At 35.7% G+C, this 26,635-nt stretch overlaps 1 protein-coding gene across 2 annotated transcripts in view; it reads left to right on the top strand.

Annotated features, from left to right (window-relative positions):
- The window catches only part of ACVR2A (activin A receptor type 2A), a 103,409-nt gene extending 79,138 nt beyond the window's left edge, over positions 1 to 24,271 (top strand). The window contains exons 5-12 of one of the 2 annotated variants that reach the window (XM_056117587.1): positions 4,488 to 4,511; positions 8,676 to 8,819; positions 10,946 to 11,089; positions 11,885 to 12,030; positions 15,115 to 15,229; positions 19,303 to 19,441; positions 22,767 to 22,897; positions 23,607 to 24,271. In XM_056117587.1, coding sequence (XP_055973562.1) covers positions 4,488 to 4,511; positions 8,676 to 8,819; positions 10,946 to 11,089; positions 11,885 to 12,030; positions 15,115 to 15,229; positions 19,303 to 19,441; positions 22,767 to 22,897; positions 23,607 to 23,801 — 1,038 coding nt within the window. In that variant the 3' untranslated portion in view covers positions 23,802 to 24,271. The remainder of the gene's footprint in view (positions 1 to 4,487; positions 4,512 to 8,675; positions 8,820 to 10,945; positions 11,090 to 11,884; positions 12,031 to 15,114; positions 15,230 to 19,302; positions 19,442 to 22,766; positions 22,898 to 23,606) is intronic. The other variant, XM_056117588.1, reaches the window with a different exon arrangement.
- The last annotated feature ends 2,364 nt before the right edge of the window (positions 24,272 to 26,635 follow it).

Raw genomic sequence — 26,635 nt, 5'->3', positions numbered from 1 at the left:
CGCCCCTCTCGGAGAGCCCGGCAAGCTACCGAAAGTATCTCGCCTGCACGGCAAAGCCTGGCAAACTACCCATGACGTATTCAATATGCCAAACACAGTAACAACAAGTCTCAAAATGGAGACGTTACTGGGACCGCTCGAGCAAATCGATGAACAACGGGAGGACAGTGCAGTGCTTATATAAGTTTCACTTATAGATGCAGGGAACCTTTCTTAGAGATTGGCAGCAATTCTGAGTTCAAAGACAGGAAGAAAGGAAGTAGAGAAGTAAAGATAAAAACTGTTAAAAAACAAGTTAATGCTGTTCAGACTGTTAAAAACAAGTTAGTGCTACACATTAAAATTATTCAGAGAAACTTTTTCCTATAGATGATTTCCATTTCATTTTAAAATCTTGGGTTTTGTTTTTCTTTGATCAGAGCAGGACCCTGTCTGCCATTTTACATGTGAGATTGATACATGTAGATCATATAGTTGATCCCGTGTCTAGTCTGACCAGGAAATGGCAGAATTAATGAACTGATTTTCTCTTTCTTGTTTCCCGAACCTTATCCTTGATAATTTTTATAATTCTTAGCTACCACATTGTTGTCAAGACTTTCCCTGTTATTTGGGTTACTATAAATGAGAAAGTTCGTTTTGTTAGTAGAGTGGCCTGGGAGATTTCAAATTTGTCTTATTTTTACTTAGCTAATGCTTGAGTGTCAGGTATCATGTTGGGTATATATGTAGAAGTAGTGTCGGGATCATGCTTGCTGGTCTTTTTGATTCCACAGTTGCTTTGTACGTGAATTTAAAACAGTTGCTTGTTTCTACAACTGCATCTTGGAGGTATAAGCTAAAGAGAATAAGAGTTTCTTCAATAATTTTCAGCAAATAGTAGAGAAAAAGAGGAGAATGTCTGATTCCAAACGTTGGGAGTATTTGGGAGGAGTCACATCTGGTATACTTGGCTAATGTAAGATGCTCAGAAGGGTAAAGCTGTTAATGTGAATAGTAACAACTTCAAAATTGTGCTCAAAGGAAGCAATTTTTATGAACTCAGTATAGGTATTTAAGTCAATGCCTTTTAAATTCAGTGTAATGAAATATTTTGAGTACCATTCCAAGCACTATTATAGAATATATCACACTTCACTATTTTAACTTTCCATAATACAGATTCTGTGTTAGTCTATTTTATAGATAAGAAAATTGAGGGAAAGATAGCATGTGACTTTACCTTATAGTTAGTAGAGTTTGGACACTTATGACTAAGGATTATTACCCATTGAAGTTATTTCAATGTTTTTATTTTTTATGGTGGTGATGGGTGTGCAGATACCCAGCAGTGCTCAATACTAACTCCCAGCTCTGTGCCCAGGTATCATGTCTGGCAGGACTTTTGCGACCATACAGGATGCTGAGGACCAAACCCAGGTCCAGTCCCTGAAGTTATTTTAATATAATGGTCGATTTCAATAAATAATTGGGTGGATTCCATAAAAACAATAGAATAAAGGTTCAGAGTACATAAATAAGATTTAAAATGCTTTTATGCAGCCTTTGAATGAACAATTATTTACCACATCACAGTTTATTAATGTTTAGGACTCTCCCCGCCCCATCCTGTGGTCCCCGTTTTACCTGATGCTTCTGAGTGGCAAAGAACAGCAGGCACGTGCACATCTTTTCAGACTTTGTTTAACCCCAGAGTTAACTACCTTGAGGTGTTTAACCACTTATTAGGAAACTTATCCAGAAACCTCATTTCATCACCTTGATCTCTCTTTGCTTTGCTTTACTTTCAAGAATTATAAAACTGTAGGAATTAGGAGGTGATGCATCACAAATGAATTTTTGAATTAGATAAGAATCATGCTGTTTATATAAATAGTGATTATTAATATAAAATGTTTTGCTTTTCCTAGTTCAGGAACATTTGTGTTTGTATATGTACTGCATCTTTTCTTTATGAAGTCTAAACCTGCTGGGCAGTCGTTTTAAAGTTCCTTAGAATTTAAGATAAATGACTAAAAGGAAGTAAGTTCAGAATTTGTCAGTTTTTAAATAATTTGTTAGCAGAAAGTTAATTATTCTCCTAAAAAGTTGAATGAATATCTTAAAAAATTATAAAATAAAATAGAGTATAAAGTATTATGCTTGTACATATATAGGCACATATATTTTTACACATTTCTTTATAAATAAGTGTCTTGGAGTGCTTTAATAAGAGAACATTTATAGTGCATATTATACATGGTATGTTCTCAGGTCTTTCATTATAACATTAACGAGAAAAAAATCCCTGTTGATGTTGAACAAAATATTGTTTGAGGACTTGCTTTCATAAATGGCATTTCATTTGAAGTAGCAGTTTCTAAGAATCTTATCACTGATGTTAAATGAGGACTTAGTATATTTATTACCTAAAAGTGAATCAAAATCCATATATCTTGAAAGATTTCTATATTGCATGCCAATTTTAGAATTTTGCTTGCCTATTGAATGTCTCTAGAGACACTTAACATTCCAGGGTAATGCTCTTCTTTCTCAAATTGGTTTATGGTAAGTGGAGCCCTGTTCAGTTGGTTGCACAAGCCAAGAGACAATGTTTCCAATGCTATTTTTCTTCTAATCAGCCTCCTCCTTATACTTCCTCGTTTCTTTCAGGTCTTCTCCTCAGGAAAATCTCTTATTTAAGCTGCTGGTGTGAGACAGGTTTCTCCTACAGGTGTTCATCGTACTGAATTCCGTCTTACTACTCTTAATTTTATGAGTTATGCATTCATTACTTTGCTTCTTTGATTAGTCTTCCCCATAGAAAGTATCATGAGAACTGGGATAGTTGCCTGTTATAAACTAGGTACTCAAAGATTATTGAGCTAAGGGACAAGTACTATTCATTCTTTAATGATGTTACTAAAGGGATAAGCAGAAAATCTCCTTTTCATCCAGCAGTTTAATAACCTAACATGAATATGCTGATTTGGTTTTCACTGTTTTCTTTAGTTTTAGTACTTGATACTCAAATTACTTTTTATGGTTGTGTTTCCAAACTGTTTGGCTTGGTTACTTTCTGTTTGTGTATTTTGGGCAAATTAATTTGTCAAGTCCAGTTTCAATCATTTTGTTTAGTAAAATTCAATATGTTGAGGCCTGTCCTTGGTGACTTCTGTTTAACTTGGATCAGTTTTGTGTCTTACTCTAGTGTTCATTTGTTAAGAAGTATATAAACTGAGATATATTTTTGTCAAGATGTAATAGTACCTTCTTGTTCAGAGTTATATCAGTGACATCTTTACGTCTGAAAGCGCCCATACGAGAACAAAGCCTGAAAGACCTGAGAGGATCTATTAGCTTTCGGAAGCTATAGTCTAATTAATCATTTGGCATGGATTTCTTTTAAGGGATGAGTTTTATTCTGGAGTGCTGATAAGATGTTTTGTTAGTAGGATTACTAAGTCTTAAAATAATCCTTAATCATTATCACAGGAAAAAATCGAGGGAAGAAGAACTAGTTAATCATCTAGTACCAATAAATAAAGGAGTTGTCAATTTTTTTTTCCATCAGCACTATTGTTCTCTATAGAAATATTGTAGAAATGTTGGAGACTGGGCAAGATAGTGATAGAATTCTTAGTTTTCCTTTATGTGACAGTGTTTTTCTTAATTTTAAATCCAGACCTTTATCTGTTTGGGGGAAGACTAGGAAAATGAAAATCTATTCTTGTTCTGTCAGTATCTGAGTGTCCTCAAACTGAAAACTGTATGGATTCTCGTTCATGCGAATGCTCTTTGATTTTCTGATTCTTGATGTGTAGGGTTTAACAATAGGTCTTGTCTGTCTGTATGTTCTACTTAATTCTCATGATTATATTCTTGTTTATTTTCTCTAGTATAGTATGCTGCCACACTCACATAGACTCTAGAAACCCATTTCTTTCTTGCTGTTATGACTCTTCTATGAAAGATGAGGGAACCGGTTCACAAAGTAGGAAATTCCTAGATACTCTTAAAACAGCTGTCAGAAAGTGGCCTGAGAAATTCTAACTCAAAATTTCTTCAGGTCTTAGGTTTTGTAAAGGCAATAGTGCCCTCTGGTGTTCAAAGACAGTTCTAGTGCATATCTTCTCAATTGAATTGCTTATTTTTCTCTTAAAAGTTTAGGCTCTAGACTTCTGAGAAAAATAAGTAACATTTATTTAAGACTTTGTTTAATTTATTTGCTGTTTTGGATTCCTTTAATAAGGTAACTTGGGGACATCATAGTGTTATCTGATAGTCCCCCATTACCTGATAATGACCCAGATTTTTTTTTATATTAACTTTCCTTTGTTCAGAAGGAAAGAATTCCTATTTTAAAATTTGATACATTGCATCATTGACAACTTTTAGATAGCTTAATCATTATTCTCTTTCCTTCACTTTGTAACTTATGTGTCATTTTTCATTTCATTCTGGATATAAATCGTAATTTCTTTTGCCTGTGTTTTTTTCTTCACAAGCACGCCTTTCATATAATGATAGAGGTAAGCTGCATTGATGTTTGTTTTATGGTTGTGGAACTTTTGTGGATGCATATTAAACATTTAATTTTTTTCTGTTCTTGTTGCTTTATTGTGCATCCTTTCATAGTGTATACATTTATGTTATAATTTTTAAACTACATTTAGTATTAAAATGATTAATTTGCCATAGCTTTTGCTTTTTAAGTATTATTAACAATAGTTATACTTATTTAAGATGGAAAATAGAAACATTTTAGGTGGTTAGATGTTAACATCTAGTGATAATTCTTTTGATTTAATATCTTCTGTTGATTTTTTAATGATATGTCATTAGTCTGAATGTCAACATGTGCTCATTTTTTGTGGGGACCTGACTTTCTGGTCAAACACATTTATGTTTTTTGAGGAGGGGGCTCCCAAGCAGTGCTTAGTGTCCTCCATAACTCCTCCAATTTTTTTTTTTGCCAATCCAGACCTGTGGTTCATTGATCAACCAGGAATGTAGTGCTGTTTGGGTTTTATGGTATCAGGAATTATCCAGGTCATCCTGATGTTTCTAGGGTAGCAGGTGGTGCCAGAGATTGAACGGAGTCAGTTGCATGCAAAGCATGTACCTTACTTAATTCTTATGATAGCTCTCTGGCCCCTCAAGCCCTCTTATCTTTTAATATGAAAATGCATTTTTTGAAATACATCTCATCTTTGGCATTTTGAGCAAATGGACTAGCTGGAGAAATGTTAACTTGATCTTTTACTGTCTGGAGACTCAAGGATTTATTTTGATGAGAATTCCCCCTTTACATGCAGAACTCAGTATGTAAGTCACTTTTTAAATTTTTTAAATTTTGGGGCCACTCCCATTGGTTCTCAGGACTGCTCCTGGCTCTGTTCTTAGTGATCACTTCTGGTGGGGCTCAGGCATACGGGGTGCCAGGGATTGTACCTGAGCTGACTATGTCAAGGGAAACACCCTACCTGCTGTACTATTGCTGTGGCCCCAATTCTTCACCTTTTAATACTTTATTCCTGTATTGATTGTGACAATGATATTGGATATTGGTATTGTATATGGGGTACTTTTCCCAGCAGTTGTCCTTTGTTGCTTTTCATCTTGACAATTTCCTAATGCCAGAACTTTTAAATAGATTAAGATGAGATGTAATGAGAGCCATGTTCTAATGCATATCTTAAACTGGGCAAAATATCATGAATTTGTAAAAAAAACTTGACACTTAGGGAAAGTTTTCAGAAATTCTGCAGTTCTTATAATTATTCACCCCTCTTCCCCCAACCCTGGCAGTGGTTTTCTGTACGCAGGGCAAACTCAACCCATATTTGGGATATAACATCAGGATGTTGCTGTCATTACAAAGTTTTCATTTTAATTTGTTTCCTCAGGTGTTCATATATTTAAAGGTATAAATGTTTCTTAAAATTCCTACTATCAAGTATTGAGATTTTTGTGGGAAAGTTAGTATACTAATATTAGTATATTAGAAACTGATATTAGTTTATTGGTATATTGATACTCATAAACTAATACTAATAAATTGATATTCTCAGTTTATAGCATTAGTAAAAGCTAAATATTAGAGCACTTTTAGCTTCCAAATTTGATTTAAAAAGTGGAAAAATATTAAATAGGATGCTCTATTAAATTTTTATTAAAAAACAAGGGACTGGAGATCCAACTTGGTGCTTAGTATATTTTTTGCAACTATGAGGCCTAGGGTTTGATTCCTTGTATTAAAAAAAAGCAAAAAGGGCAAATAAATAATCTGGTATTCTTAAAGATTTTATAGTTATATTTGAGCCCTATCGTTTGTGTATTTAAATAGAAAATTGGCCAGTGTTCACATTAATTTGGTTTTTTAACTCATAATTTTGACAACAGTGTTTGCAGGTTTTTTTTTAATGATGTGTTGGATTTAGTGGTAACATCATTAGGTGAGCGATAAAAGATTGCTTACAAAAATAATGGTAGTTTAGAAATTTACTGAATAGAACCCTGGAAACCTTAAAGGAACTTGGTCTATAGATTTGAAAAAAGTCTTTTTTTGTTTCTTTTAAACAAAGTGCTATAGTGTATTCTAACTTTTTTTTTGTGGTGCACAGCACTTACTCCTGGCTCTGTGCTCAGGGATCACTCCTGTCTGGGCTCCGGGAATTATAATGGGTGCCAGGGATTGAACCCAGGTTGGCTGCTTGCAAACCAAGCATTCTTCCCGCTATACTAAGGCTCCAGTCCCCAGTATATCCTAAAATTAAGGCTAGCTAGCATGTTATAATTTGAACTGCCAAGATGTTTTTAATTTGAAGTATGGATTAAATTATGCAAATCCTGTTTTGCACCCATGTGGTTTGTACTAAGTTGTTCTGAAATACACTCATGTGATCAGTACTTCTTACAACAGAATGGATAGTGCCTTAGTTATCTAGATAGATATTGTTTATATTAAAGTTATTAAAAGTCTTAGTGGTTTAATTTTACAGTTGGTTACTGTTGACTTAGTTATTTTCCCTCTTCAGTTTTCTGCCCTTACTTGTCCATTTCAGTTTTTTTCTTGAAGAAAAGGTTTCTTTAACTTCTCTGTAAAGGACAGGGAAATCATTCCCTTGCCTTTAAAGTGATTTAACTTTTTCAGATCGAACATGTCATGTTCAGTTTGTATGTTTTTTAAACCAGGAACTTTGAAGACTAAGTGGATTCCTTTTCCTCTGGAAAATAGTTTTCACTTCTGTTAACATACATATAAACATTATCCTGTCTACCTGTAGTATCTTTTACTGTTGTTTGAGATGACTAGGTATGAGGCAGGGAGGTTTTAATTTTCTCAAACCTTTCCAGAGGTTCTTCTGTACTCTTATCACTGAGAATTGTAATTTTATTGACCATATCTGACTTCTTTGGCTTATCATTCTGTTAAAATACTCTATCAACTTTCATGTTTTCAGTGTGTTGAAGGAAAAGCAGCTTTTGTGGAAATTTTAAAAGTAAATATGAGCCTAAATGAGTTGCAGGAAGTCTTCTAGTTTATCTCATTGTTTAGCAAATCATTCTATGAAGATTTGTCTTCTTGGGAAAAAAACATAGCATGTTTGTCCTCTTTAGTACCTTTCAGTGTTTCTATTGGGGAGGAGAGGCAGAGAGATGCATTGATACAGGGGTAACATTCTGTTTTCAGATATCTCAGGTCCCTTTTAGTGCCAGTGTCTATTGCCATGATTGCTGGCCCCCAGCACCCTGAATTTGGTCCTCCTTGTGTCTCCTTAGAATACTCATTATGCAGTCCTTCATTTTTATCATTTTTCTCTGGAAGCATTCCAAAGACTTCAATATCTTGCTATAGTTGCAGATGTTGAACTGAGACAGTGAACTGATGAAGTATTGCCACTCTGGGAAGAATTCCTTTGTGATTTGTAAATGCTGTACTCTTATTTTTATACTGTGTTTGCTCCATTTTAAAAAAAGTAACACTAAAAGTATATCTTCTGTTTGGCAACTTTTCCCTCTATGATGGCACCTATTTTGTGGGTTACTATTTGCCAGTCAGCCTTGGATAATTTTTATCTCAGCAATTTTGGGAGGTAATTGCAAGCAGGGGGTGCTTATTAGAATGAATGGAACAGTTTGTATTTAGCAACTTGTATTTCTTTTATATACTTACGTTTGATATATTGTTCATGTATTTGAGAATGACTTAAGGGTATTTGTAAAATTAATGGAGAAAATAAAGTCATTGGGAAAAGCAGCAGATTTTTCAGAGAGAGACTCTTTTAGGACGTTGCCATTATTTACTGTTTCTGCCACTTTCCATATCCTCAATTAGGACAGCATAAAACTGGTTTAAGCCAAAGTAATATTGTTAGCAGTACTCTAAAATCACAGAAAATCTTAGTCTAGAATTAAATTAGTGAGCCAGAATCAGGAAACTTTTTAGGTCTTTTAATCTGCTATTCATGTGTAGCAGTAGTGCCAAATGTTAGTCATGTATGTCAATGCAAACTGTTTGCCTTATGATCACTACAGATAATAAAATTTGGGAACTGTTTTGGTAAGATTAAAATTAATGTCATATATGTTTTTACCATTTTTGTCAATTCTTTAGTATATTTTTTCCCCTCATAATTTGAATTAGAAGTCTTGTGTGCCTCTCCTAATACATTATTACTTTTTATCTGTAGGATCCAGGACCACCCCCACCTTCTCCGTTACTAGGTTTGAAACCACTGCAGTTATTAGAAGTGAAAGCAAGAGGAAGATTTGGTTGTGTCTGGAAAGCCCAGTTACTCAATGAATATGTGGCTGTCAAAATATTTCCGATACAGGTATGTTTATTGCAGTTTTCTAATCTTTATAGATATTTTTAGAGATCCAAATGGCTAGGTAATTTTAACAACCTGGAAACTTAAAGCTATATGTTTCAAGGTGATTCTTTATGGTATTAGGGAAAGCAGAACTTTTTTTTTTGTCTGCCTTTTAATCTGAGAAATGGATTACTGATACAATAATTATGCCTGCTTAGGAGTGGTGACATCACAGTAAATGAACAGAAAGATATCTTTTGCCATAAAATATCTATAGGAATGCTAAATGAAGGATGAGGATTTCAATTTAAACATTTTTAGAGTGATTCAAATGTAACATTTTATTGACATTAGTTGAAAAAGTAAACAGAAGAGTGAAAGTATAGAGTGTTTGTAGAATTTCTGTTTAGAGAAATTAATTAAAAATTAGAAATGAATTAATAAAAATGGATTAATTTTTGTTCTGCTTTGAATATATGTAACCATTTTAGATTTTGGTGAATTTTTAGAGCCAGTGAATCAAATCTCCAAATAAATTGTTTTATTATTGAAATGTCTTTCTTTAAAAGGGGACTGATTTAAAGATCCTGATCCAAAGTACCTTTGAGTTGTTCTTAGGTTTTAATTTGTTACATAAGTGGTATAGATCTTTGACTTCTTCCTCCCTTTCTCTTGCTTTTCTACCTCTGAAGCTGATGTTTTTCATGGTCTTCAGATCCTCTATGGATTTGATAATGTAGCTATATTAGTGCACCAAGGCACCTAGGCTGGATCTTTATTCTAAAGATACTGTACACTCAATTTATTTGTCTTAACTTACCTGAAAACTGGGCTGGAGTGATAGCACAGCGGGTAGGGTGTTTGCCTTGCACGCGACCGACCCGGGTTCAGTTCCTCCACCCCTCTAGGAGAGTCTGGCAAGCTACTGAGAGTGTCCTGCCCACACAGCGAAGCCTGGCAAGCTACCCGTGATGTATTTGGTATGCCAAAAACAGTAACAACAAGTCTCACAATGGAGACTTTACTGCTGCCTGCTGGAGGAAATCGATGAACAACAGGGAGGACATTGCTACAGTGCTACCTGGATACTATTAGCTTTCTTACCTCTTTAAAGACTGTTACTTTGAGTCTATAAAGAAATTTATTACCTTCTTTTGGGTAGTAGTTTAGATACTGCAAATAACAGTTTTCAGAGAAAATTGCCGCCCCCCCCCCAAAAAAAAGGATCAGGGATCTTATTTCATTGTATGAGGAAACTTAAAAATTAGAGGACATTTAAGTGATGTTAAACCAGGTAGAGATGCTTTAATGTTTGCTAATAATTAGGTTTCACTAATAGTGTTTACTAATAGGGTTCATTTATACTATAGATTGAGTACATTACATGATGCGCATCTTAATACAACAGTCCTGTGAAACAGACACCATTGTCTCTTTTACTTGTGAGGAAAGTGAATGATTATGTAACTTGCCAAAAGTTTTTAGTAATTTAGATCTAGAGGGCTCCTCACTAGTATGCCCTAGTGCCTCCCACTTTCATTAACCTTTCATTATGAAAGGTGACTAATCCTTTATAAGTAAATACACAGTATTCATGGATCACTTCCAGAGATAAGTGAACATAGGGCATTTTAAAATTATAGCATTGCGTATCTCTACCACATGGCTCTAGTTGATTTTGTAGGATATTCCCAACATGTGTTTAGAATGTTTGATGTAATGTTAGTCCAAAAAGTCTGTTTTTCTCTTCAGATCAAGTCATTTTACTGAACATCCTCTTTCAGGAAGGTTATTTTGAACAGTAACACAAGTAACTTCATGGCATTATAAATTATACTTTAGTACTAACTTGTATATAAAAATGTGTCACCCATTATAGAAAACAGGAGCACATATTTCTGATGAACTCATGTATTTACACACCACAACACAGAAAAGAATTTCTTGAGGGAATCGGGCAGGGCAGGCAGTTGTTATGAACTTAATTATTATCAGAGTTTTATTTTAAAAGCTTTACTTAAAAAGCAGGTCAGAACAAAACCAAAGAATATTTTGTAGTTTTTTGCGTTTTCGAATTTTCTTTAGAACTTGAGAAATCTCATAGTTTATTTACTTGTGTTCTTTGTATTCTTTCTGTTAAACTCTAGGACAAACAGTCATGGCAAAATGAATATGAAGTATATAGTTTGCCTGGAATGAAACATGAGAATATATTACAGTTCATTGGTGCAGAAAAACGAGGTACCAGTGTTGATGTGGATCTTTGGCTAATAACAGCATTTCATGAAAAGGTAAAATTACTTTCCATTTTAACTCAGTAATATCAAAAATGATGTAACCCACCCAGTGCTGGTTATAAATCCTCCAGTATTGTAGCGAATAGCATGTTACTATAGTTGGTTATATTTGTAAATAAAAGCATTTTAAGAAATAATTTTTTAAAAATGATAGTAACTTTTCACTCAGTTCTCTAAATAATGCTTATCTTTTGCCCCTGAATCTTATGTTCCAGTTACCTCATACAGATACTCATTTTTGTATAGCCAATTGCCCAAGTAATTGGTAATCTATTTGGTAATCTGTTTGGTAATCAAGTTTATTATTGCCAAGTAGAAATTCTTTTACTCTTAATTTTCAGTCAAAAGGAAGAAGATAATAATCTCTACAAAAGTGTTTTAGCCACCGACTAGTGCTGGTCTGCTGTGTAAAAAAGATAGAAACAGTTGCTCTAGAGGAAGATTCTTTGTCGTTTATAGCTCTCAGTTTTGTGTTCTAGGTCAGTAAAAACGTTTCTGTAGTTAGTATATATTTTTAAATGTTTTCTAGAACTTCAGATTTTCAGCTATTGATAATTTGCTTTCGAAATATTGCAGCAACTGTTCAAAGATTAATGGTATTTGCTTCTAGTCAAATGTTTATTAATGTGAAATTTAAACAAATCTAGAAAGATTACTTTTTGAATAAATAATTGGAAGGAAAGATATAATGACTTCTATAATGTCTTACTAGAAAAAAGAAAAGTCTCCATGTACATGCTGATATTGTCAAGAGCATAAGTTGTTTTTTCTCCTCCCCTTTTTCTTTAGGGTTCGCTTTCAGACTTTCTTAAGGCCAATGTAGTCTCTTGGAATGAATTGTGTCATATTGCAGAAACAATGGCTAGAGGATTGGCATATTTACATGAGGATATACCTGGCCTAAAAGATGGCCACAAACCTGCCATATCTCACAGGTAGAGCTAAATTTATGTTATTTCCCATATAACATTTATTATTTAAACTTGTAATTATTTGACAAAATTAATTTTTCTCCTAGTTATCTAATCAATTCTGAGTCATTTGACTTTTATGATCTTTTAACTAGCCACGAAGTATTGTAGCTGATGTATATACTTAACATCATTAGGAAAATTTAATTATCAGCTTTCATTTGTCTCATTTTTGAAAGCATGGTGAGAATGAAGATGTGGGGATGTCGTACATTGATAGACTGCATGCCTTGCATATGTGAGACCCTGGGTGCTATTCCCAGTCAACCACATACGTGCTTGCAAGTATATTTTCCTATCATGAGCATTATTTTTAGTCTCAGAACTTTCAAGGTGATTATATGTAGTTATAAGGGGAGGTGATTAAGAAGAGACTAAGTATTCTTTGCTTGTATTTTGAAGGACTTAATGATGTTTACCTGAGCTAAGGTGGAAGAGAGGTATCATCAGAACAATGGGTTTACTAAATTGCCTTTTTCTGTGAGGGTTGGGGGATGGAAGGATGGGCGAGAAAAAATAATTGATACTTGGAACCAACAATTGATGTACTTTGAAAAGAGAAAATGATTTCTTAAACATTCGATTCACATTTGTTTTTACCTATAACTTACTTAAACATTGGAATTAGCTTAACATCTGTATTCAATTTAAAGATGATTGCTTTAAAAGTAGGTATACAACAAACAAACAAACACTGTCCTTCCATTGTTCATTGATTTGCTCGAGCGGGCCCAGTAACGTCTCCTTTTTGAGACTTGTTGTTACTGTGTTTGGCATATTGAATACGTCACGGGTAGCTTGCCAGGCTCTGCCGAGCGGGCGAGATACTCTCGGTAGCTTGCCAGGCTCTCCGAGAGGGGCGGAGGAATCGAACCTGGCTCTGCCGGGCTGGCTGCGTGCAAGGCAAACGCCCTACCGCTGTGCTATCGTGCCCAGGTATACAAAGCCATTCATTAAACAGTCATTTAATTGACTGCTACCAAGTTTTCTGTGAAGCATTACTTTCAGTTCAACACTAAGATAGACTGTTTTTTCAAACTTAAATGATTTCTACATCAGAAATAGCTGCCTTTTTTTCTCACCTTCCTACATACAGTGTAACTGCCACTTCTTGTATTTTTTGGTTGCTCTATCTAGTTCTGTAGAGATGGAAACCCCAAAGATTATAGGGGTAAGGCTCTAAAAATCTTTTAAGCCTAAAGCTGATTGGTTTTTATGATGTCGTCTTCTACCTCCTCTGCCCTTTTCTTGATCTGTGACTGTACACATAGACTACTTTTAGTGGCATAATATACAGTTAGATTATAGTACTTTCTAAAATGAGCCAGTTAAGGTTAGAAAGAAAGAGCTTATTGGCGTAAAATGATTTCTCTTCAGAATGCCAAGATGTAGCTGGAAAAACTCATATTTATTACAAAATTTTTATTATTTATTTTTAGAGATGTTTGAATAACAGCCAGATTGGTTGATAAATATAAGAATCAGTAAAACAGACTATTATAAAAAGTAATCAGAATACCTCAGTTCAGCTATTATTTGGAAATTATTTCATTTGGATTTTTCTTTTTCTTTTTTTTTTACGGTTTTTATTTTTATTTATTTTTATTTATTTTTTTTATTTATTGAATCATGTGGGAAAGGTTACAAAGCTTTCAGGTTTATGTCTCAGTCATGCAAATATCAAACACATTTCCCTTTACCAATACTTATTTTTTACCATGAAGAACCCCAATAAAACCCCACCCCCCACCCCTCCCCGTCCCTGTGAGGCAGATGAATTCTAGTTAATACTCTATCTGCTTTGATTAGATTCATTGTTTCAATAAAAGATTCACCACTATTATTTAGAGTTTACCCCCCCCCCCCCCCAAATCAGACATGCTGAAAAAGCATTGTGAAGTGATTTGCTTTCTACAGCTGGTTTCAAGAATTAAATGTTGGTTTTGGATTTCTGCTATTTTACCTATTGACCCTGGAAGTATTTCTACTGAAAGTCAGATAGTTAAGAAATTGGTTTCTGTGTTCTGGAGTCGTGGCCGTGCTGGAGAGCCGCTCGCGGGGGGCAACCGGTGGCCTCGGTAGGGCGTGAAGGGCGGAGCGAACCGCCCCCCTTCCCATGAGGCTTTAGTCGCCCCCACACTCCCGGCTCATACCTGCTGTCCACAAGGCTCCCATGTGGCCACCATCTTTCTTTCCAGAGAGGAGAGGGCGAATGGGGCAACACCCTTTCCCCTCCGGCAGACTTGATGGGCTGGATCAACGCATAGTCCGTTCACTTTTCTGCTCCAAGCTGCTGGGTTCTGCATTAAGTCCTTGTGCTTCTGGGGCCATGGCCGTGCTGGAGAGCCGCTCGCGGGGGGCAACTGGTGACCTCGGTAGGGCGTGAAGGACGGACCGGAACGCCCCCCGACCCATGAGGTTTTAGTCGCCCCCACACCCCCGGCTCATACCTGCTGTCCACAAGGCTCCCATGTGGCCGCCATCTTTCTTTCCAGAGGGAGGAGGGCGGAAGGGAGCAACACCCTTTCCCCTCTGGGCAGAAATGATTGCCTGGATTAACGCATAGTCCTTTCACTTTTCTGCTCCAAGCTGCTGGGTTCTGCATTAGGTCATTGTGCTTCTGGGGCTGTGGCCGTGCTGGAGAGCCGCTCGTGGGGGGCAACTGGTGGCCTCGGTAGGGTGTGAAGTGGATTTTTAATTTTGGTTTAACTACAAACTCAGAAATCTTTCTGTTATTCTAAAAACAAAGGCAGTTTTATGATTGTTAGAAAAAAATAAATAACATGTAGACTTGTAGTATTTTTGGAAATGCAGCTTTTTTATAAAGCTGCCTTGCAGAGAAGAACTTCTCTATCCATGTTATGAATAAGAATTTGTCATTGCGCTTCAGGCTATACAGAGAATTTGCTTAAGCTCTTTTCTCCTATCTCTTTCTCTGTATTTCATAGTATTCGTTCATGTATTCTTACATAATCTCAATCTTTAACTAAATATTTAAAAAGATAGCTTGTTTAGACTCAATTTGAATGTTTTCTTTCTGTTTGCAAGGGACATCAAAAGTAAAAATGTGCTGTTGAAAAACAATCTGACAGCTTGCATTGCTGACTTTGGATTGGCATTGAAGTTTGAGGCTGGCAAATCTGCAGGTGATACCCATGGACAGGTAAGGATGGTAACTATAAAAACTAAGAAAAAATGTTACTTATTTCCTTAGCCATATTTGAATTGAATTCTTTAAAATTTCTTTAGTGGTCAAAAAACTACTGTGTAAAGATTATCACTGTCACTGCCCTCCCGTTGTTCATCGATTTGCTTGAGCGGGCCCAGTAACATCTCCATTGTGACACTTGTTACTGTTTTTGGCATATCGAATACATCGCGAGTAGCTTGCCAGGCTTGCGGGTGAGATACTCTTAGTAGCTTGCCGGGCTCTCCGAGATGGGCGAAGGAATCAAACTCGTGTCGGCCATGTTGGCTGCTTGCAAGGCAAATGCCCTACCCACTGTGCTATCGTTCCAGCCCATATGTGTGTGTGTGTGTATATATATATATATATGTATGTATGTATGTATGTATATAGAGGCAATACCTGGTGCTTATCCCTTCCTCTGCACTCAAGGATCACTCTTAGCAGGCTTTGGGGGACCATATGTGGTGCCCAGGATTGAGCCTGGGTCAGGAGCTTGCAAGCAAGTGCTTTACCCACTCTACTATCTCTCTGGCCCTCAAGTGTTGGTTATTTTATAAAAATTTAGTCTAAATGGACTCTTAAAAGTAATATGCTAATTTTGCTGAGGATTTTCTTTCTTTTTGGGGGGTCACACCTGGTGATGCTCAGGGGTTACTCTTGGCTCTGCATGCAGAAATTACTCCTGGTGATGCTCAGGAGACTATGGATGCTTGGATTGAATTTGGGTCTACCTGGTGTAAGGCAAATGCAGTACCTGCTGTCAATTCGGCCTTGAGGATTATTTTTTTTTAATATGGTAGTGAAAGACCTCAAGTCATTTAGATTAACAGTTCATAAAACAGCCTTTCCATGGAGTCAACTCAGAGGACTAATGTTTGTGCTTTGCATGCAGAAGACCCAGATTTGACCCCTTGCACTTCATGGTTACAGGAACATTGGCGCACGACAGGGGCATGATCTCTGAGCAGTGAGGGGGAAGTAGTGCCTGAGCACCACTGGGTGTGGCCCCAAACCTAAATAGAAAATCCAAACAAACTCTAATACATTGGAGTTAACACATATGACCTTTCTGTTTGGTAGTTTCTAATCTTTACATAGTAGTTTTTTTTTCTTTCCTAATTCTTTCATTTCAATCTTAAGAATGAATCAGTGCAACTTGTGCTGCAGTATATTAAGATCAACTCTCTGTAACTCCCCCACTATAGTTCTGTTATCTTTATTGTTTTATTAATTGTTTAATCAATTTATAGCTTTTCTTCAGAGCAGAGAGCACTAGTGAGTTATAGTCAAGATATGCTCAAAGACATATTGGTAGAACAGAGAAAATCATTCATGCATTTCAATTTTGGAAATGTGAGGTTAGAAAAAGTTTTTTTACTCCTGCAGGATCATCTTTAATTATGAAAAACTGACCTGAAAAGTCGTATTGACTTTTGCAAAACTAATTCAGGTTTTTTAGAATGTTCATTTTTCATATTCTAAATACTATAAATTATTTTCGTAGCTTTTTTTTTTTGGTTTGTTTTTGGAATTTTGGCCCACACTCAGTGCTGTTCAGGGCTCTTGGCTCTGCACTCAGGGATCAGTCCTGACAGGGCTTGGAGACCAAATGATGATTGAACTGACCAGTCACATGCCTCGTACAGCCACACTGTACTGTCTCTCCATCCCCTTATAAATTATATGATCCTTTGTTAGGTTTTTTTTTTTTTTACCCTTTAGTATTTCCTGTTGTCCTCTGAGAACATATTTATAAATTTATCTTGGTTTTTGGGCTGTGCCTAGTGTTTCTTATTACTCCTGGTGGTCATGCTGGGCAACGATTCCCCAGGCCCTTGGCTAATCGCCTTAATCCCAAAACACAGTTATTAAAGAATCATGGCGTAACACATTTTGATGCCACTAACAGTTTTAAGAATTCAGTTGGCTAGCAGTCATATCTCTATGGAAAACTTGATGCCAAAACATTTTGGTTCCAAGGGAAGTTTTGTGGATAATATTTGTGGGATGGGCATGTTCGTAGGAAGCCTGGGGATAAATTTCTGAGTATTACATTCAAGACTAAATTTGGGGACAGCTCAATCTGTTGAATACCTCATAATCCTGTAGTTTTGTTGTTCTTTTAAAAAATATTTTAATTGAATCACTGTGAAATACACAGTTATAAAGTTGCTCATGATTGGGTTTTAGTCATACAATGTTCTAACACCTACTCATTCACCAGTGCACATTTCCCACCACAGTGTTCCCAGTTTCCCTCTACCACCATCCCACCCCCCACTACTCCCCCACTCCTCTTAACTGCTTCTGTGGATTTTTCTTCTCTCTCTGTCTCTTTCCCCCCTCCCTCTTTCTTCTCTCTCTTTTTCCCTGTTGTTTTTAAGGAAAAAACTTGAAGACTTTCTTAATACCATCACAGTTACTTTATGTGATGAAGTAAAAATAACTTTGAGTGGTGGGTCCTTGAATTTGAAAAATTTCAGAATGCACATCTAATTATATTATCACAAAGAACAAACACTGAAGGGATAATATTTTCATGTATTATCTTTTATAGGAGAAGAAATATATCATTTAAAAAGTAGTTAAAAAACAATTTTATAGTAAAAGAAATACTTGTATGTTAGAGTTATCTTTAGGAGAAAAGTAGGTACATACTGTTTATGATAAATATGATTGAAATAGCAAAAAAATTCTGCCAAAAAAGCAAGAGCTGCATCTTTTTTCCTTCTTTTTTTTGTTTGTTTTTTGGGTCATACATGGCAATGTACAGGGTTTACTCCTGGCTCATACACTCAGGAATTACTCCTGCCAGTGCTCGGGGGACCATATGAGATGCTTGGAATCGAACCTGGGCTGACCGCATGCAAGGCAAATGCCTTACCCGCTGTGCTATCATTCTAGCCCCTACATAGTTTTTAAGTTAATTAAAAACTTGCATTTTTGGGATTCTTTTAATAAAATTAAAGCATGGAATAGTTATGCCACGCTCAGAAAATTGTTCAACTTCTAGAGAACACAGCAGTCACATAGTATGGATCTTTATGGAAGTACCAGGGCTGCAACTTGAACCTTCTCAACTAGATAGTGAGCCATCCAGTTATTTCTCAACAATTAAAGAATTTATAGGGCTAGAGTGATAGTATAGTGGGTAGTTTGCTTGCTTTGTATGTAGTTGACCCAGGTTCAATCCCTAGCTTTGCATATGATCCCCCAAGCCTTGCTAGGAGTGATCCTTGAGCACCATTGGAACCAAAACCATCCCCCCTGCCCCATAAAAAGAAAAACATATTCATATATGAATGTTGTCAAGCAACAACCAGAGTGAGCTTAGTAACCATAGTTATGTTACTAAGAAGTACCAAATTGTTAGAGATGGATATAAATAAAGGACATAAAGAGAGAATTCACGAGTAAGTACTTGGATTTTGTACAGATTGTTGAAAGTTTATCCATTCTTGCTTGGCTACTTCTTTGTATGTTTTATATTTTAGTTTTTTCTAGTTCAGGGAAAGAAAACTCTTTAAAAGTGTGTTTTTTAAAGTTACATTTTAAATAGTATGCACAGGTACGATTGAGAATTATAGAGCTTTTTTCTTTATTCTACTCCCCACTGACCTTTTTTTTTTTTGTAAATATTTCCAAAAATGAATTAGCGGGAGTTCTCAACCTGTCTTGGCATATGTACCATACTAAGAAAAGATCTTAGCATACTGACTTGTTACTTCCTGTTTAGAGTATTATTCAGATACTTTGTGCAGTGCTTTCCAAAATTGTTCCATATAATCCCTTACAAATTTACCTTGTTCTTTAAAGATCTGCATAGTTTTCTTTAAATAGTTTCTACTGATGGATCCTTGTGCTTTTTTAAATATACTTTTTTAAATATACTGGCTATTGTGTTATTTGAAATGGAATAAAATTCTGCTTAATTCTATACCCTCTTGCCAAAATTTATTAAATATCAGGCCACATTTGGTTTGTATTCTTACTACAAATAATAAAAGTAATGGGTCACTACTCTTTGCTTTCACCATCTTTTTCAGGTTGGTACCCGGAGATATATGGCTCCAGAAGTATTAGAGGGTGCTATAAACTTCCAAAGGGATGCATTTTTGAGGATAGATATGTATGCCATGGGATTAGTCCTGTGGGAACTGGCTTCTCGCTGTACCGCTGCAGATGGTAAGGGAAAAAATGTTTTTAAATATTATGAATGTTTAATGCTCTTAAACACATATGAAAGAGATGATTATACTCATAGTACTTTAAAATAAAACTTAAGAAAAATAGCCTTTAAGAAATTATAATTTAAAGAGAATTCAGAAGCCATGAGATGGGTAAGGCAAGAGGAGGTTTTACTGCTAAAATACGTGTGTGTGTGGGGGGAAACATTAAAGCAAAAACACTATTGTCAGATGTTTTTCTAGATCTTAGATTATTTAAAATAACTTTGGAGGTAGCTATTATTTATTTTACAGATGAGGAATAAAAATCCCAAAATTTAAGTAGAAATTAAGTTGCCTATTTTTTTTAACTTTGAGCTTTAAATAGTAAACTTACATTTGAAACTGATGCAGATTTAGGGAGAGGCATGACACTTTGATTAGGTTGCATGGGTCCTGCCTCCAGGCCCTGAAGAAACTCCTGTGAGAGAGGAAATTATGAGTCAGAGAACTGCTTTCCAGGACACTTGGAGTTTGTTTAGCACTCTGGGGATACCAGCATATACTCTTTAATGCAGTGGCTTTCAGTTACTGGTCCAAGGTGTAAAAGAAGGTTGAAAGCCATTGCTCAGATTGGTTTTGTATTCTGTTGTTCATCACACAGAACTGTGAGTATACGTTTATGAGCTTTGGTTAAATACTGCTTGCTTACTGCTTTAAAAGTGTGATCTACATAGATATTATTGTCAGTATTCATTACGTTTCCTAGCATAGCCACCTTTTTCTTGATAATTCCATGTGCAAGACCTAATAATGTTTGCACAAATTATTTACTGCTTTCCTAATATGACAAAATTATGAATATGTTTTAGGTATTTTGTCTTTAGTCCTCCTTAAAAGGTTTCTGCTCTGTTCAGTAACAATGCTTTCTCCAAATATTAGTCTATAAGACAAGCTTCCTCTGAAACAAATGTGTAAATTAGCATTTTTTAAAAAAATTTATAGTTGTCTAAAAACTTTTGCAAGTTTCAAAAGATCAGAATTTAGTAGAGGATGCTTGCACATAATTTCTCTTTAAGATTGAGTATGTGGTGTGACTTGGACTCAGAACCTAAGAAAGATTAAAGCATATCTTAGAAATCTATAGAAGAATACACTGTTCTTCGTATTTTTGCTCAAATTATATTTATAGAATATAAGTTTCCATTTCATGGAAACAGAAATGTGGCAGATAGAAGAAAGTATAGTTTCTAATAACCTTATTAATCCTCCAAACTATTGGATTATGTGTTATAGTGATGTCAGAGGGTTGTATCCTTAAGCAGTATACACTGGGCAGTTAGCTCTAGAATAAGTAAATGGGATTTATCTAGCCTCAGTATTGCTAGGTAGGCATTTAGTACATGTTTTGGGATAATATAATCCTTAGAAAATATAAGGGAGTTGGTATGAAAATGTAAGGGGGTTTGGTACTTAAGAGGACTAGGAAAGATTTTGTGCAGGAGAGTGGGATTATTAGGAAGTTCTAATAGAAAAAGAATTGGGTCTGGAGAGATAGTTCAGTGAGTAGGGCACTTGCCTTACAAATGTGGCTGACCTGGGTCCGATCACCAGCATCACATATAATCCCTGAAGCCCCACTAGGAGTGATCCCAGAGGGCAGAGCTAGAAGGAACCCAGAACACAGCTGTGTTTTTCCTCCAAAACAAAAATTTATGAATGATTATCATTGGTTTAATTCAGTATCATTATATTTCAGTGGTACGTACCGTACTCTTGGGTGGGAATTACATTACAGTTCAGATTCTGGCCCCATAGATTTGGATGGATTTTTATGTTTCCTAACAGCTATCAGACAATGCCAGTGCAACTGACTTGTGAACCATCCTGTGTAGTGAAGATTAAACAGATACCTTCACTGTGACTGTCACTGTCCTCCCCTTCTTCATCGATTTTCTTGAGCGGGCACCAGTAACCTCTCCATTGTGAGACTTGTTACTGGTTTTGGCGTATCAGATATGTCACGGGTAGCTTGCCAGGCTTTGCTCTGCGGGTGTAATACTCTTGGTAGCTTGCTGGGCAAATGCCCTACCCGCTATGCTATCGCTCCTAGCATGTTAGTATTCCGTGACTGGAAATGCTCAAGTAGGAGCTGTGCAGACATTAAGTGTTCTTGCATCTAGAGAGGGTTGAGTTAGATTAGCTTCAGGATTCCCGGTTTATAACATTTTATCTAGGATTACTTGATACATTTCAAGATCTTGTGTAAGGTTATGTCTATATGCAGACATACCTTGTTGCTGGAATTGTTGATTACTTACCAGCAAAGGGGAGGGGGGTTGTTGGAGGACAAGTACAGTGATTAAAAGCACAGACTGTCAGTTAGATTCAAATTCCAGTTCTACTATTTAACATTTGTATGACTTTCCATAATGCCCAATTGTGTAAGTTATCTGAGCTTCATTTACCTGTAAAATGGAGATAATGCTACTTTTACTATGTGAAGATTAGGTTAGGACAAGTGCTCATCACATATTGTTAAAGATTAGCCGCATTTTTCCTATTTTTTTGGTTAGGGCTAAGGGAAAAAAATGCTTAAGAAATCCAATCTTTGAAGGCACATTTTGACATGTTGGGAACCCTTTTGGGAGATTATGTGGCTCTTTTCAAAAACGGAAATGTATTTTTGGCACTCTTTCGTGGGTAGGAGAGAGGGATAGAAGGGGGCAGATACCATAGAATAAAGATGATTATAACATATTAAACTCAAGGTCTTCAGAGATGAAGCAGCCTCTTTACAGCCTGATCTGAAAAAAAAAAAAGTTGTTTCTGAAAGGGATACTTTATCCTTTATTTACAAGTTTTGATGGTTTCCATATATGCATATGGACATAAGACACTCTTCATACAGGAAGTTTATAACCACCTTGCCCCACCATTCCCCTCTATGTAGTTTTTTTTTTAGGTGTAACTTTTTTCTTTTTTAAAATTTTTATTAGTGAAACACCATGAGGTACAGTTGTAGATTTACAAATTTTTGTGCTTGGGTTTCAATTATACAATGATCAAACACGCATCCCTCCACCAGTGCCCATTTTCCACCACCATGGGTCCCAGTGTAGTTCTTAAAGGGGTTACATACAAAATCATAGCTTTGATTACTTCTAAATTGGAGTTTGGGTTGTAAAGTACAAATTGTGAGTTCATTTTGCTCCTGTCATGGCATATAACAGCTGGGTAAAGGTGGTAGAGTATATTTTGAAAATTTTGTTGCAGTTTGGACGTCATAAAAGACTTTGAATTAAAACCTTTCTTCCCTGCCTCCCGTCCTTCCTTAATTTTAGGACCTGTGGATGAGTACATGTTGCCATTTGAGGAGGAAATTGGCCAGCATCCATCTCTTGAGGACATGCAGGAAGTTGTTGTACATAAAAAAAAGAGGCCTGTTTTAAGAGATTATTGGCAGAAACATGCTGTGAGTTACCTTTTCATTTGAAATGCCAATAAAATACTTTTAGAGGAATGATGTATATATCTGCATGTTTCCTGTTCTTCTAGGAGGTAGTGTTCGTGCAAGATATTCTGTATTATAGTAGAATTAGAGCCGTGTCTGTGTACTACTGAGGCCTTCCAGGACTTTCTCAGGAATGGGGTGTTGGGCTCTGTGGATTGGTGGGGGCCCTACTTTCCTAGGGATACCATTGTAAAGAGCGAAGCACCCAGTTTTTTTTACTGTTTTAGTCTTCTGCTTTGGGAGTAGAAGGCTGAGTTTAAGAATACCTCTTTTCTTTTATCTTATTTAATTGAAAGCTAGGAATACTAATAACTAAGAAAAAAAACAAAAATGGACCGGTCTCTGTTTAGCCTTAGCTTTAAATCTAGTTCACGAGTTTAATATTGGGATGACCTGGATTATGAAGTGATTTTTTGGGATTAAAAATATTAGTTCCCTGCAGTGAGAGTCTGGGGTAAAAAAAAAAAACACACCTAGTTCTTTGTTCTTTTCTTCATTTTACTGTACACAGTATAGTTCAAGTGATTATTGACTATATCATTTTGCTAATTAAAGCATTTTTTAATAACCCACAGAAACAGCTGTTTCTTATTGAATTTTATTCTGTTTCCTGATAGTTACATGGGCAACAACAAAAAGCTCTGGTTTGAATATGTTTTTTTCTTTTCAGGGAATGGCAATGCTCTGTGAGACAATAGAAGAATGTTGGGATCACGATGCAGAAGCCAGGTTATCAGCTGGGTGTGTAGGTGAAAGAATTACCCAGATGCAAAGACTAACAAATATCATTACTACAGAGGACATTGTAACAGTGGTCACAATGGTGACAAATGTTGACTTTCCTCCCAAAGAATCTAGTCTATGATGGTTGCACCATGTGTACACACTGAGAAACAGAACTCTGAACTGGAGCTGCTAAGCTAACAAAACTGCTTACAGTTTATTTCTGTGGAAATGAGTAGGATGTCTCCTGCACATGTCAGAAAGAAGACCCTCATTTAAAAATGTGGCTCTGGGAGACGTTGGCATTGCCTACAGCTGATGTGAAGGACACAAAACTAAGAAACGTTGCAAACTATAAACTTTTGGAAAAAGTGTACATGAAGAATGTGGCCCTCTCCAAATCACAAGGATCTTTTGGACCTGGCTAATCAAGTGTTTGGAAACTGACATCCGATTTCTTAATGTCTGTCAGAAGACACTAATTCCTTAAATGAACTACTGCTATTTTTTTTAAATCAAATACTTTTCATTTCAGATTTTAAAAAAGGGTAACTTGTTTTTATTGCATTTGCTGTTGTGTTTCTATAAATGACTATTGTAATGCCAATATGACACAGCTTGTGAATGTTTAGTGTGCTGCTGTTCTGTGTACATAAACAGTCATCAAAGTGGGGTACAGTAAAGAGGCTTCCAAGCATTACTTAAACCTCCCTCAACAAGGTATACCTCAGTTCACGGTTGCTAAATTATAAAATTGAGAACACTAACAAAATTTGAATAATAAATTTATCCATGTTTTGTAACAAGGTATTACAAATTCACTGTGTTATTTAAGAAAAAAATTAAGCTAAGCTTAGTGCCAACAGTAAGTGGCCATTCGTAAAGCAGTGTTTTAGCTTTTCTTGTGCTAGCTTGTAATTTAAGGGGGGAAAAAAAGTGCTGTTTTTTGAAATGAAATAAGAAATGGTGTCATTACCCTCTTCCCATGTTTTAAAGCTTCATCTTATATCAAGTTCCCCAAATATTGCATACTTACCTTTGTATCTTTTTTTAGGTGTGCTGTGTTTAGGGAATATTTGAAAATTTAAAGCATGATTTACATTTTTTAAAAGTGAGCTGTGACACTGGAAAGCTCTTCATTTTTATTCTTTTAAACTAGACTTTTTTTTTCCTATTTATATATGTACAATTGTAGTATATTCTTTTCACCAAACAGTGTGGGACATTCTTTATCACTGTTTTAGGATCACCTCAGGAAGTGTCATTACCCAGAATTCCTCACTCTCTGCTTTGAAACATTATCGTCATATTTCTGCTTGGTGCCATCTTGTCAAGAGTAATATTTGATGTCTGTGGTATGTAAGGAATTATTTTAGGATAGAGATTTAAAATTTAAGCACAGATTTCAGATGTTACTGCTTTAAATCAGGGATAACAAGTTAAACTTCTAACATAAAATATGCAATGACATTTAGAGGTAACCGATGTTGATATAGGTAACATAGCCTAGATTCCTCCTGCAAATTGTTTCCACAATTAACTGATATTTGGATTATTTAATGCCTCATCCTTGATAAGAAAATGGAATTGATGGTAGGTAGGTACCCAAGTGCTTTTTAGAACTAAGATTACTTTAGAGTAGAATTGGATTCATTCTCAAATTTAGAGGCCAAAGTAAAACACTAATTTCCTGAATTTCTTAGAGATTATTGACCAACAAGTAGCCAGTATTATGTACTTTTGACAGGTCATTTTAAAGTTCATTAATTTTATGAAATAATTTTTTACATCACTACCAGGAGCTCACTGTGAATGTGTTATCTTCAAATAATTATTTAACCACACAGTACACTACATTTTACATATAAGTTTAATCTCTGGGAATAATAAATTATGTTATTTATAAATAATATGTAGGTCAACAGACTGAGCAGGGAGGAGAATAATAGCATTATTTTCTGTGTGTCACACTCATACAGAACCTTATATTCTTGGTCACATAAATATTTAGGGTTTTTTTCTGTTCCTCAGAATTGCCATTTCAATATTGAGCTCACCTCTTTATTTAAAAAGTATTTGGATTCTCAATCTCTTGATTTGGTTTGATTCTATTTTGAAACTAATCAAGAAAGGGAAATAATAAGAATGTTCATATATGGAAATTACTCATTTCCTGAAGACTATTATCTACCTGTTCTAAACATTTGACCCTGTTTTTAAGTTAAAATCAAAACCAAGGAATATTGAGATGAATGTTTGGCTTATATGAGCACTAGAGAGAAATTTTATAAATCAATTATTCACCAGATAAAGTTTTCTCTTCGTGATAGAAGAATTTTTTAGAAATCCTGGGTATTGTACTTAACCCTAGCTAACCAATTTTAAAAGCCTGTATCCTTTTGAGAACTATATTAATATGAAAAACACTTTTATAAGCAGTCAAGTAAGAATGTTCCAGTGACTACCTGTCCTGATACCTAGTCTTGTTAAAACTTTCTTTTGCAGGGCATTTTCATGTTTGGTTTACAGTCAGTGCAGGGTGGGCAAGATAAAGTTTGAGCTAGGGATACTGAAAAAAAAAAAAAAAGAAAGATCAAAGGACGAGAAAAATGATGGCTCTTGTTTGGCGGTAAACCCAAGACCCCAATACTTTTTTCCTCATGTGTATGGTGCTTCTTATGACTTGTCTTGTATTTGCCTTTCTGATACCCATCAGAACTGCTGCTCTAACTCACATTCTTTACCTTGCCCAGATCTCCATGTAAGGAACACTTTATGACCAACTGCCATAGGACTGATGGATTAACCAGTGTTTGGCTTTATTCGAAGTCTATGCCCTGCACAGCTCTTGTATGTATTTTAGATGCTAGGAAGTTTTTAGCATGTGATGTGTGATTCTTGTTTGAATGTTTATTACAGGTACCTTGTGAATTCCAGAACAGAGACTGTGCCTCACAATTGTTGGTCCATGAACTT

This window comes from Sorex fumeus, unplaced genomic scaffold (genome assembly GCF_029834395.1).
Source record: "Sorex fumeus unplaced genomic scaffold, SorFum_2.1 ptg000035l, whole genome shotgun sequence".
NCBI lineage: Eukaryota > Metazoa > Chordata > Mammalia > Eulipotyphla > Soricidae > Sorex > Sorex fumeus.
Note: the sequence above shows the minus strand (reverse complement) of the source record. Positions and strands in the feature narration are given on the sequence as shown.